Below are 12,565 nucleotides of genomic sequence, written 5' to 3' on the forward strand. Positions count from 1 at the left end.
GCATAATAATGGTAGATTTAATCATCGACGAAGCAGCATAACAAGATAACCCCCTTGACTGTAAATAAAAGCACCAAAATGCAAAGTCAAATAAATCAACTAAAGAACTGGTTAAGATGTGAATTCCCCAAATCAGAAGGAAATGAGAACTCACTACCTCATATTCATTGATGTCACATTTAAGCCCAAGCAATGTGGAATTTATGTCTTACTAAACATTTGAATGCCAACAAAGCATTAAGATAAGAAATTCCAAAGTATTTGGATTATTTAACCAAAAATGGAATGTATGTTGAATTAGTCGAATAAGAAGTCTTTACAGTCCCCCTTGATAATCAAGGCTCTGAAGTGAAGCACGGGAAAGAAAAAACTAGATGACAAGTATAATATTGATGTGTATGAGGTTCAGCTAAGAGCTTGACCTGATGCAGTTTGAGAACAATGCTCAAGAACATTTAGCCTTAGATCACCAAATACAGCTGTCAAGACCTATTGTGACCCGCTGCTGATTTTGGAGTCAGTAAATCGAAGAGCGCTCGTCTTGCAAGGACTGGGCTCTGCATCCCTAACAAGCATCAGTCATGCTGAGAAAATCTTCCCTCATGCCTTCATATGTTACAGTTGAATGCTAAGCAGGTACACCAACTATCTGCTCCGCAGGCGTCTTGGCTAAGTAGGAGGCTTTCCTTTTGGTGATTGTCATCCAGCTTTCGGACTCTTCAGAAAAGTAATCCTTAGTGTGGCAAGTAAACCTCGGATGTCCTCTTCCAACCAAAACTTGAGTAGCGGTGTTGTTCTAATGCCATAAGTATCTGTCCAGTGTGTCTGGCACAGATGAAAAAATGTAGGTGTCTCCATATGTACAAAAAGAATGATCTATCTACTGTTTACATATCGAATTTGTTGTAACTGCTGACACAATGCCAGCTCGTACATAAAAGGGAGCTGAATGTGTAACTGTTGTCCGAAAATGACAGCTGTACAGGCATATGATGCTTCCTTGTTTGTAACAATTTAAAGCAGAGTCAATCATAGACTCTGAACCTGATTTTGCTTTTACAGAAACAGGGCATACGTTTGTTAGATCATCACCATTAGGGCAGGCACTTGTTTCTTGATGATTAGAGTTGCCTCCTCCTTGCCTATGTGTATAGAGTAAGGGTGGAGATTCTGAGACAGTATTTCCGTGGTTCACATTGACAGCTGTTACTTGAGGTATCTTAACGGTGATGTGCGACTTTGGAACTTTTCCTTGACCTGCCTAATCTTTGCCTCAACTCTCGCTGTGAAGCCAATCTTAGCTTTCTCAACAGCCTTTTTCTTTTCTTCAGACCACATATCAGGATCCTCTATATCTTTTCCCAGATATTTCATTTCCTGAATAATGTGATGGTCCATTGGCCAAAAGCGTCGTTGAAACACAGAAAACACAAAGTATGGAAATATGCAGGCTAGTGTCACCACAAAGGTTGTCAACCAGAAGAGTGAAGCTGGCACCAAGGCTTCTACTAGAACATAATATGCAGTGGTTGATAAAACTGGAGTCACAAAGCCGTAGACGAGGAGGAATAAGTACCACAGAGCAATGCTACCCCAGATGGAAGCATGCTGAATCCACGTGAAGTGACTTGTGGCAAGGGCAATCTGACAATTAACCACCCATATGATTACAGTATACATAGTAGCCCCAAGAGCCTCAAATCCTGCAACTTCACCACCTTTTCTGAAAGCTTGATATTGGAAAATGCCAATAGTGAGGAAAAAGGATAATACAGAACTGTATACACCATTGGCCATCCAAGCCTGGATGCGAGCCCAGCTGAAAAACATGTTCTTGGGACCTTGTTGATATATGCTAGGAAACTGTGAAAGTAAAATTTCCGAGAAATTAACACTAGCATCAGGATTGGCATAGCAGTTAAACAGAAATCCCTTGAGCAGAGAAAGTTTCAAGTGAGCTTGACAAGTTAAGAGAAGTTCTCATACCGCAAGGCAGACATGTGCTTCAACATCCTGCTCAAATACACCCAAGGCAAGAACTGGAAGGGATGTGAAGAGGACATTGAAAAAAGTCGAGAACCAGTCATTGTAAAGTGATTGCCCGGAGAAGTTGGAATACGCTTGAAAATAGAATAATGTCAATCCAAACACGATATTCTTGTAGAAAAAATAACAAACCTGCAACAGCAAGTATTGTCAAAAGTTTTACAAAGCACATAAAATCATCTTTCCAGCTAAAACAGAAAAGTAGTGTTAAGTACCATGGTCGCAATTCGCTTGTAGCACCAATGGCCATGCACAATCAGCAGGCGTTCTAAAAAACGAAACTGTGCAATTGAAAAATCGCTTGCCATCACCGCCTGCAAAACATCCCACATCCACCTGTGAAATGGTACATATTTCCTAGGTTTGGTCCAAAATATGCGGCTGCAAGGTTTTAGATCTCACCTGCATCCCTTCAACCCCACTGATACCAACACCAATGTCTGCCTCCTGGATCATACCCACATCATTTGCACCATCTCCTATGGCCAAAGTGGTTTTGCCCTTTCCTTCTTTCACCAGTCTAGTAACCTACCACAACACCAAAAATACATTACATTTCTTGAGCCTATGTGCATATCAAACTAGCAGAAGAACCCTTAGCAAAGAGGAAAAGAGGAATAATACCAGGGCTTTTTGCTTGGGTGAGACTCGACAACATATAACTGAAGCACATTCAACAGCTAGCTGCAGAAACTTTTCTTTCAATGCATCTTCTAAAGCATAGCCCAATGCTTTGCCATCGATTATAAGTGCAAAAGCAATATCAAATTCTGAGTCTAGACTTATTTGCTGATGTCCAACAGTAAGTTGCTTCAAAATGCTTTCCCGATAAAGCTGTAAACATAGTAAAGCATTCAGCTTCTCTGTTTCAGCTTAAGGCAATCATTAAGACAGACTTATTAAGAAATAGACACACCTTCTCAGCTGTTTCCTTGTCATTGAAATCTTCAGCTGCCTTCACAGTTGCAGAGTCCAATGTTACAAGAATTTGTTTCATGTCTTGCCTGAGTAAGCTACAAGCAAAACTGTGACAAGAAAAGTAAAGCATTAGAAGCAGCTCCAAACAGAGCACAAAAATTTCTGATTTAACTTTTCCGTGTACAAAGACACTGCTTCAAGAACATACCCAATGTTGATAGCTGTTTCTAGCTTGTCACCTGTTAGAACCCAAATTTTAAGACCAGCAAGAGCAAGCTTGTCTATGCACTCTGGGACCTGCCAAGGGAATGCATGATACATTAACATCCTCCTCTTGAAAGCACAGACATCTACAACACAATCAAGCTTGACACTTTTAGGAAGTCACCATCCATAGAAATGAAAGAAATACGGCTGGTACAGTACTTACCCCTTTCTGTAACTTGTCTTCTACAGCTGTGGCTCCAACAAGAGTCAACTCCCTTTCAATCATGTCGGAGGCTTCATCTAGCTTGGAATCCCTGTCTGCACCAATGGATGTCTTAGCCTTCAAAAATACCTCATTCCACTCTTTGTATGTTGATTCATCAAGTTTCCGGTATGCAAGGGCCAATGTCCTAAGTCCTGCATCACCATACTTGGCTAGATGAATGGTTGTTGAACCCTGATATTCTCGTCCAGTCTTGCTTAACCTGTCAAATATTACACTGCAAGCAAACATAAAGTTCAATGTAAGCAATTCCGAAACATGCCTTACATAAAGCAAAAGTAATTGAAAGGAGAAGTAAGAGACTTGCAACACACCTGTCTGCCCCCTTACAAAAGACGAAGATCCGGTCATCCTCGTCTTTGATAACCACAGACATTCGCTTTCTTGTGCTGTTGAATTCCAGCAAATTCAGCACTTTGTACTCACTGTTAATGAAACAGACACACATATGTAAGCTAAGTTAGGACAGTAACTTTAAAACATTATGCAAAAGGTGATCTGTGCAAGTATTTGAAGTACGAGAGGCTGATGCTCACCGTTCAACAATTTTTCCAGATGTATGCATTTCCCTTAGATGCACACTCGTTTGGGTCCTTTTGAAGAATTCAAACCCAAACTCCCTCGCTGCAACAACAAAAGCTCCTTCATCAGGCGACTCTGCTTCGTAGTGGATACTGCCATCCTCCTCTTCTTCAGGTATTGCAGTCTGACAGACAGCCAAAATACGAAAAAACATCTGGATCTCTTCTGCTTGAGGTTCTAAAACCCAATTCCCATTCATCAGGCGTGCATCATCAAAATTGAATCCCTTGACATGAGGCTTTTCAACCATTTCAATTGCGGTACTGTCATCCATTGGCATTTCTATGGACATAGACGTGTCCTTCAAATCTTGCCCACTTTTTTGCATTCTCTTGGCAGTAGCTCTCTCCACTTCTGTAATACCCATGCCATACGATGTGCCTGCAATAGAGCACTTCAAAAATTCCATCTGATTACAAGTGAGAGTGCCAGTCTTATCCGATAAGACTGTATCTACTTGACCAAGTTCCTCGTTCAAGTTTGAAGTTCTTGCATGGGCAGGCTTGTCAGTCTCATCATGGTACATGTGAAGATCTTGGTTGATAAACCTTGCTTGCAACACTTTCACCACCTCTATTGACACATACAGAGAAATTGGAATGAGGTAGCCATAGAGGATAAGTGCTGTCAAGAGCTGCAAAAAGGCTGCCAAGAAGGGTTTCTCTGGATCAAAGTAATCAGTGGGATCATCAGGTCTCAGATACCACCAGCTCGGCATGTCATGACTAGTCCGAACACCAAACACAATTGAGCCAATAATGGATATGGATACAAGCACAGCGAACAGCAAGTAGATGATGGAATCCATCTTCCGCTCAATCCGACTCCTCTTTGACGGAGGCTCTGTGGCATTTTGCATGACCTTCGTATCATGCCCGCTAAAAATCACAACTCCATAAATATACTGTGTATTCCTGAGCTTGGAATCTCTAAGAAGAATTTGCTGAGGCCCTAGTGGTAAAACTGATCCATCATACTCTAAATTGCCCACAAAGTTGTACAGATGAGGATTAGGGTCCTCGCACCGGACAAGTCCTGAAAATCCCCCAAATTCTTCCTCACCATCCAGCTCAAGAGTGACTTCAACAGTCTTCTTGAGCTTCAAGTTGGTTTCTCCATCCAGATTCATGGTTTCCACATAACACACACCATCTGGATAGCTTGATGACAGCATAAGAAGATCTGCTGGGAAAAACTGATCTTTTTCAACACGAACAACATCTCCAACCCTTATTTTTTGCCACTCTGTATCATTAAATTTCCCACTGCTGACATGCACCTTCACTTTGCGGCCATTCACTTCCCTATCCTGCAAATGCAAAAGTCAGTGATGATTTTAAGGCTGACCTTTAGTGCACAATCTTAAATAAAGGTGCTCTTACTGCAAGTGATGTTTAATGCAATGTCCACAAATGGAACCAATAGATCTCCGTGTAACAAGTCCACATCACAATGAGAACCAGCCACGCAATGCCAACAACTCAAGCATTCAAAAGATGTCTGTGCGGAGTGGTAAAACTATTTCCCAAATATACTGGCAATGCTACACGTATTTGTATGGTGGCAGGCAAAATAGATGAATTTTGAAAAATGGACAAAGACTAGATGTGTCGCAGAATCTGCACCTGGATCTGTCATCATATGTTTTGGCACCAGAATGGACCCCAACAGTTGTACACATGCATTAATGAATGCACATTGACCTTTCCGACCTTTCTAAACATCATGTAGCATTATTATGTGATAACTTTAACAAAACATGCAAATGAAGACTTCTGTGACATCTTGATGGGACCAACATTTTCTTCTGATTAGTAGAAACCTGATAGGGTCGCACTGCAACAACTCACAAGCTACAAGTGAGACCACACAAGGTGAATATGGTGAAGTGATAATGCATTTGCCAACTCTCAACGGATCTCCAGTCAGAGAACAGCATCGAATCACAGAGGACATGATAAACAGAACAGCTCTTTAGTTTGTAAATAAACCTGCAAGAAGCGTCGCCAATCTTCGACTGCCTCCTTTAACATACTGACTCCCACCACAAAAATCAGGGGTGCGATGAGAGAGGCTGGTGAGAAAGGGGTCAGTGGTGTGAGGGCAAGCCCGGCTGCGAACAGGAAGTACAGATTCGCAACTCGACGGAACTGTTCAAACAGTGCCTTGGGTATGAAGGTGAGAATGTTGTACTTTGTGGTGGAAACGTAGTTGGAACGGTACTTGAACGGCTTCTTTCTGTGCCTCTCTGCCTGATTGCAAAAGACGACCCGGGAAAAGCCGGGCCCTCCAATGGGCACAATGGCATCTCCTTCATCAACGGTAGGTCTGACACATGAGTATGAGTAGATCTTGCTGAGCCTGATCCGCTTTCTTTTCTTCTCCTTGGCTCTCTCCTCGGAGCCCATTGAAAGGATGTGAACCTCTGCTTAAACAAATTGTGCCTCTTGATGGTGATCGTATTTCCCACAGTGATATTGTTTCAAATGGCTGGATTTGATGCAGCAGCAATGGTCTCAACTGAGGAAATTGCTTCTCTCAGAATGATGTACCCCCAATGGCTGGATTTGATAAGGCTCAACCGAGGAAGTTACTTTTGTCAGAATGATGTGACCCCAATGGCTGGATTTGATGCAGCAGCAATGGCTCAACTGCTTCTCTCAGAATGGTTTGTACCCCAATTTGGCTGGATTTGATGAAGGAGCAATGGTAGAACTGCTGCAAAGACTGTGGTGAAAGTTCTGTGATGGAGATCAACTGAATGTAAGAAACGCAAGCTCCTTTGATGGATGCTGTAAGAAACGCAAGCTCCTTTGATGGATGCTGCTAATCGTGCGGAATTCCTGCTTGACCGGGCATGTGCCGACTTCCTGCTTGACGAGACAAAGGCTAAGGCTATGCAGAAGCCCTTAAATCTACCGAGCTTCCTGCTGGAAAAGAGAAAGATCAAGGCAATGGAGGAAGCTCCATCGTTGTGAGACACACACGCACACGCACACACAACAGAGGAAACGAGTTGTGCTTTGACCGGCCTGTTGAAGCGCGTAGTAGTGTGCGAAAGGTGTCTGTTCTTCTTTTTTTTTTCTTTAATTAATACCAGGTAGGTTAATTTATGCTTTCGTCTGTGCAAGGCGTTTTTGCTCACTTGTTTGAATTTCTAAATTAATTTTGAGTGGTAAAATTATGTTTTCTTAATTGAATGAATCCCCCCCCGCCCAAAATGGGCTCATAAGAGAGCATGCCTTATTCCTTGCAGGCTCCTGTCGTTTCAAAAAGTCTTACACCTTCGCTTGGGCTTCTCTTTGAAACGTTTGCCTTCCGGTTTGAATCGCGCGGCGGCTCCCTTGAGTTTTCAGGTTCTTAGGACAGTCAAAAGCACATGGGAACTTTGGAAGCTACCCCTCCTTCCCTTTGTGATATAGACAAAAGTCACCCGGTCTCGTCTAGAAGCAGCCACTTCATAGGCTCCGGAGGGCCCAAGGGCCATGACAGCCTCCCCATCACTCCAAATTACAATAAGCAGCACATTTTAATGTATCTGTGAATGAATTGTATGGATTGAAATCAAGACTCAAAATTTATAGGATACTCGATTTTTCCTATGGTATCTAACTCTTTCCATGTCCCTTTCATTTGTATGGATCACGCCTCGAACTACATACATAGAACACTAGCCACAAAGAGCTCTCTCTCTCTCTTTCTCTCTCTCAATTTATCTTTTATGCAATTCTGCATGTGTATGTGTATGTTGTGTCGCCATCTTTGTATGTGCATACACATATTGATGTACGTGTGCATGCATTTGCACATGTGTGTATCCATGTATGTGTTTGCATTCATGCTAGTGTACATGCATGTATTTGTGTTTGATAAGTGTGCATGTTGTGTGTGTCTTTCATAAGCATTTGTAAGCTATACTCTCTCTCCCTTCCATCAATTTTCTCTCCTTTACTTTTTCTCGTCCATATTTTTATCATCCCTTGCCCCCCCCCCCCTCTCTCTCTCTCTCTCTCTCTCTCAACAGGCTATTTGTATTAATTTAAAAAAAGTATATCTCTTCTCCTTTCTTATTTTGGCTGGAGGTTCGGTTATCTCCCGAACCTCCATTTTAACCCCAAGCCTATTGTTCTTCCCAAACCTCCATTTTGAATTCAAATTACATGCATACATCGTTGAGGGGTTGAGGTGGCTTTAATGCCCCATGTCCTCTCTCTCTCATGATTAGATTCTTCATCTATTTTTTGACTTATGAGATTGATCTCATATTTGTTCGAGGGGAGCTTGGGGCATGCACATGCAGGTGGAAGCTTAGAGCATGTTTTCACTTGGAGAAGGAGGTTGAGGAGCTTCGAGCATGTAGGAGCTTGAGAAGGTGCATCTCTCTCTCTCTCTCTCTCTCTCTCTCTCTCTCTCTCTCTCTCTCTCTCTCTCTCTCTCTCTCTCTCTCTCTCTCTCTCTCTCTCTCTCTCTCTCTCTCTCTCTCTCTCTCTCTCTCTCTCTCTGACATTAATATTCGAAGTTAATGTTAGTATTAATATTAATGTTAATGTTGATATTAATGTTAGTATCAATGTTAATGTTAGTATTAACATTAATGTTAATGCTGCGGTTATTGTTAATATTAATGTTAATTAATAGTTTAGTTAATGGTGGCTTATATATTATTATTATTAATCTATCATTACTAATTACTAATGATATTGTTATTGTTATTTTATTATTATTATATTGTATTATAATATATTGGTTTCTTATTGTTATTATTATCTGTGTTTTGTTATTATTATTATATTGTGTTTGTTGTTGTTGTTATTTTATTATTGTTGTTATTTATTACATTACATATTGCATTATATAATATTATATATATTAATATTAATATTGATAAATTATTATTATTCTTATATTATTGTTATAGTTATAGATTATAGATAGAGACAGATACAAATACAGATATAGAATAATGAATATAGGTATAATATTATTATTATTGTTGTTGTTGTTATATATATTACATATTACATTATATTTTATATTGCTAACAATAATAATAACAATATTATAATTATAATTGTTAACTATATATAATTAATATTAATATATTACATATTACATTATATTAACAATAACAACTAAGATTAATATTAACAATTATTATTGTTATATCTATCTATAATCTATAACTATAACAATAATTATAATTGTTAATATTAATGTTAGTTGTTATTGTTATTGCTAATTATTGATTTTGATTAGTTGTTTTGTTATTATTGTTATAGATATAGATTATTGTTAAAATTAATTAATTTAAATCTTACATTGTATTAATTAATTGATTTTAATAATTGAGTAGTTTTTATTTTATTTTTATTGAATCTATTTAATAAATTTAATCATAATTATATTTTATTCGATTATTGTTAGTTATTAATTGTTTTTATGTAGTTATATTGTATTTGTTACTTAGTTAGTTGTTAAGTAGAGCATAGTTAATTTAAGTGATAATTATTAGTTGATGGTTATTAGTTAAGTTATTGTTAATTATCAATAATAATAATCATCATAGTTATAATATATAATATTATTGTATATAATTATAATTGTTAATATTAATGTTAGTTGTTATTGTTATTGCTAATTGTTGATTTTGATTAGTTTTTTTGTTATTATTGTTATAGATATAGATTATTGTTAAAATTAATTAATTTAAATCTTATATTGTGTTAATTAATTTATTTTAATAATTGAGTTGTTTTTCTTTTATTGTTATTGAATCTATTTAATAAATTTAACAATTATTATTATTTTATTTGATTATTTTTAGTTATTAATTGTTTTTATGTAGTTATATTGTCTTTGTTACTTAGTTAGTTGTTAAGTAGAGCATAGTTAATTTAAGTGATAATTATTAGTTGATGGTTATTAGTTAAGTTATTAGTTGTTTTTGTATAGTTTTATTATATTGTATGTATTTGTTAGTTAGTTACAGTTATTATTATATTATTGTTGTTATTACTATCATTGTGATGAGTTATTATTATTTTATTCTTGTTATATTGTGCCTGTTGTTGTTATTATTATTATTTTTATTAAGTTATTATTAATTATTATTGTTGATTAATTCTAATTGCTAATGTTAATGTCAATGTTAATTATTGATTTTGATTAGTTATTTTTTAAAGTATAGTTATAGATATATAGTTATTTTTATTAGTTAATTAATTGGTTTATTAATAATTATGAGTTATTAGTTATCATTGCAATGAGCTATTATTATTTTATTATTATTATATTGTGCTTGTTGTTATTATTATTGTTGTTATTGTTAGTTATTAAGTTGATATTTATTATTATTGTTAATTATTAATAATTGTTATTGTTATTGCTAATTTGTTTATTTTGATTAGTTATTTTGTTATTATAGTTGGATGTTTGTTGTTATTATTGTTATTGTTATTGTTAGTTATTAAGTTAATATTTGTAATTGTTATTGTTGATTAATAATAACTGTTATTGTTATAAATATCTATATATATTTATAAAAATTATATATATTAATTAACTTTTTAGTTGTTTTTAGTTGAGAGAGAGAGAGAGAGAGATTGTTAATTATTAGTTTTATTGAGTTTTTTAAAGAGAGAGAGAGAGAGAGAGAGAGAGAGAGAGAGAGAGAGAGAGTTTTATTGATCAGAATAAACATTTTAACTTATGCATTTTAAGACATCTTAAGATATCAACAATAGAGATTTAAATCTATGTTTATTTTATTATCTTCTACACTGATTTTAGTACATGGAGTGGAAGATTCAATTCTCTCTCTCTCTCTCTCTCTCTCTCTCTCTCTCTCTCTCTCTCTCTCTCTCTCTCTCTCTCTCTCTCTCTCTCTCTCTCTCTCTCTCTCTCTCTCTCTCTCTCTCTCTCTCTCTCTCTCTCTCTCTCTCTCTCTCTCTCTCTCTCTCTCTCTCTCACACAGAGGGTCTCATGTAGGATGCAAATTTTTTCGTATGTCGATTTGAGTTTGTGTAATAATCTGGTTTTATAGGCAAGCATTGTGTTTGTATGTGCGTGTCTCTCTCTCTCTCTCTCGGCTTTTGAAATAGTGGAGTTTTCAATGTTGGATTTATATAGAGAACACATGCCCACACACTTTAAAATGTGAGGATGTACATTATGTTAGAATAATCATTTTAAGATTAAGATATGCATTTTAAGACATGGAGTGCAAGATATCAACAATATGGGGATTTAAATTTATGTATATTTTATTATCTTCTATATTAAATTTAAGATATGTGTTATATTATCAACCCCTATAGGTACCAAGGTGGAGCCATATCTCTTGACCTCTAATGTAGGGACTACAAATTTCTATACATATGTTCTTCATGGATTATTAAGTAGTGCTTTTCTAGGGAAGGATATTGTGTAGTGCGCACCCTTGGACTATAGGGGTCCATCTTATAGCATTCAACGCACTAGGGGCTAAGTGATAATACTATTTATTTATGACTTTTATTATTGAGAGATAGATCAATCATTTACTTTGCCATGTGAATTTGCTTGAAATACATGTATGTGAGTTAGTGAAGGATCCACTTGAGTCTTGCATGTGGGATAAACAGATTGGAACCTCACTCCAAGTGGTGCTTGCTGTAGTAAATCTTATCGTGATCGATCCTCTTTGTCTAGGGAAAAAACCTCATTCCAATTAAAAGCCCAACTCATTGGTTGTTGTAACATTATGTACATTAAAATATCCATCCTCAACTTTGCTCATTACAATTTGTGAGGTGGGTAAAATTATAGAGAACTTTGAATTTTTCCATGGGTTGTGAACAAAGACAAGAGACTAAGATAAGGGTTTCACATCATGAGGGATGTATTCATAGGGATATTCAAATGAATACATCCATTGTGACAATAACTCTAATCTCTGCCCTACTAGGAAGCCATGTGAATTTGCTTAGATTACCTGTATGTGATGATTTAGTGAAGGATCCACTTGAGTCCTGCATGTGGGATAAACAAATTGGAGCCTCACTCCAAGTGATGCTTGTTGTAGTAAATCTTATCGTGATCAATCACATGGTGTAAATCACATATGTTTCAAATTTAATGCATTGGAAGGCTAATCTAATGTCCTTTAGGATTTTTCATTGTTTCTAAATTTTAAGGATAGTTGATATGCACCTTAATGTTAACGCATGTGTTTTGCGTAGCATGGAGGCTTTTGTAGAAAACAAGAACGTGTCTGCATCAAATGTTGTACAATGCATTCCTAGCATACAAATGGGTATGTGCAAGGTGAAAGACATTACAAGGAGGAAGGCAATTCGTCGTGCACTCAAGCATGTTGGAGGATATGATAGTTCTATGAGGTTCTTGAAATCAATCGTTGTTTGGACATGATTGAGAAGCAAGTGAAGAGATTATTTTGACATCAAAGAGCTTCGATTTCTCTTAGTGAGAATATTGGTAGCTGTCTAGAGAGGATTGAGAGAATGTTGGGGGAGAAATATGAAGGGAACC

General features: G+C 36.9%; 1 protein-coding gene across 1 annotated transcript; it reads right to left on the reverse strand.

Annotated features, from left to right (window-relative positions):
* Window positions 1-259: 259 nt before the first annotated feature.
* On the reverse strand, window positions 260-7,088 carry LOC148036576 (putative phospholipid-transporting ATPase 4). Its single transcript, XM_087678567.1, has 11 exons — window positions 6,028-7,088; window positions 3,991-5,345; window positions 3,769-3,879; window positions 3,395-3,671; window positions 3,173-3,261; window positions 2,963-3,071; window positions 2,671-2,880; window positions 2,449-2,574; window positions 2,262-2,360; window positions 1,987-2,178; window positions 260-1,863 (listed from the first exon to the last, which is right to left on the reverse strand). The coding sequence occupies exons 1-11, from the start codon at window positions 6,442-6,444 to the stop codon at window positions 1,207-1,209; spliced, it is 3,642 nt and encodes a 1,213-aa protein (XP_087534693.1). The 5' UTR covers window positions 6,445-7,088; the 3' UTR covers window positions 260-1,206.
* Window positions 7,089-12,565: the final 5,477 nt, after the last annotated feature.

This window comes from Lygodium microphyllum, chromosome 5 (assembly GCF_053477565.2).
Source record: "Lygodium microphyllum isolate KBCC chromosome 5, Lygodium_microphyllum_v1.1.10, whole genome shotgun sequence".
In the NCBI taxonomy this organism is placed as follows: domain Eukaryota; kingdom Viridiplantae; phylum Streptophyta; class Polypodiopsida; order Schizaeales; family Lygodiaceae; genus Lygodium; species Lygodium microphyllum.

Bases quoted from the DNA above. Each gene is read 5' to 3' on its own strand.
- LOC148036576 (XM_087678567.1), bottom strand. From the start codon at position 6,444: ATGGGCTCCGAGGAGAGAGCCAAGGAGAAGAAAAGAAAGCGGATCAGG. The intron at 3,672-3,768 runs GTGTGTTGCAAG...GTTTGCTTGCAG, and splicing joins TTTTGTAAGGGGGCAGACAG to TGTAATATTTGACAGGTTAA. The intron at 3,072-3,172 runs GTATGTTCTTGA...TTCTTGTCACAG, and splicing joins GAAACAGCTATCAACATTGG to TTTTGCTTGTAGCTTACTCA.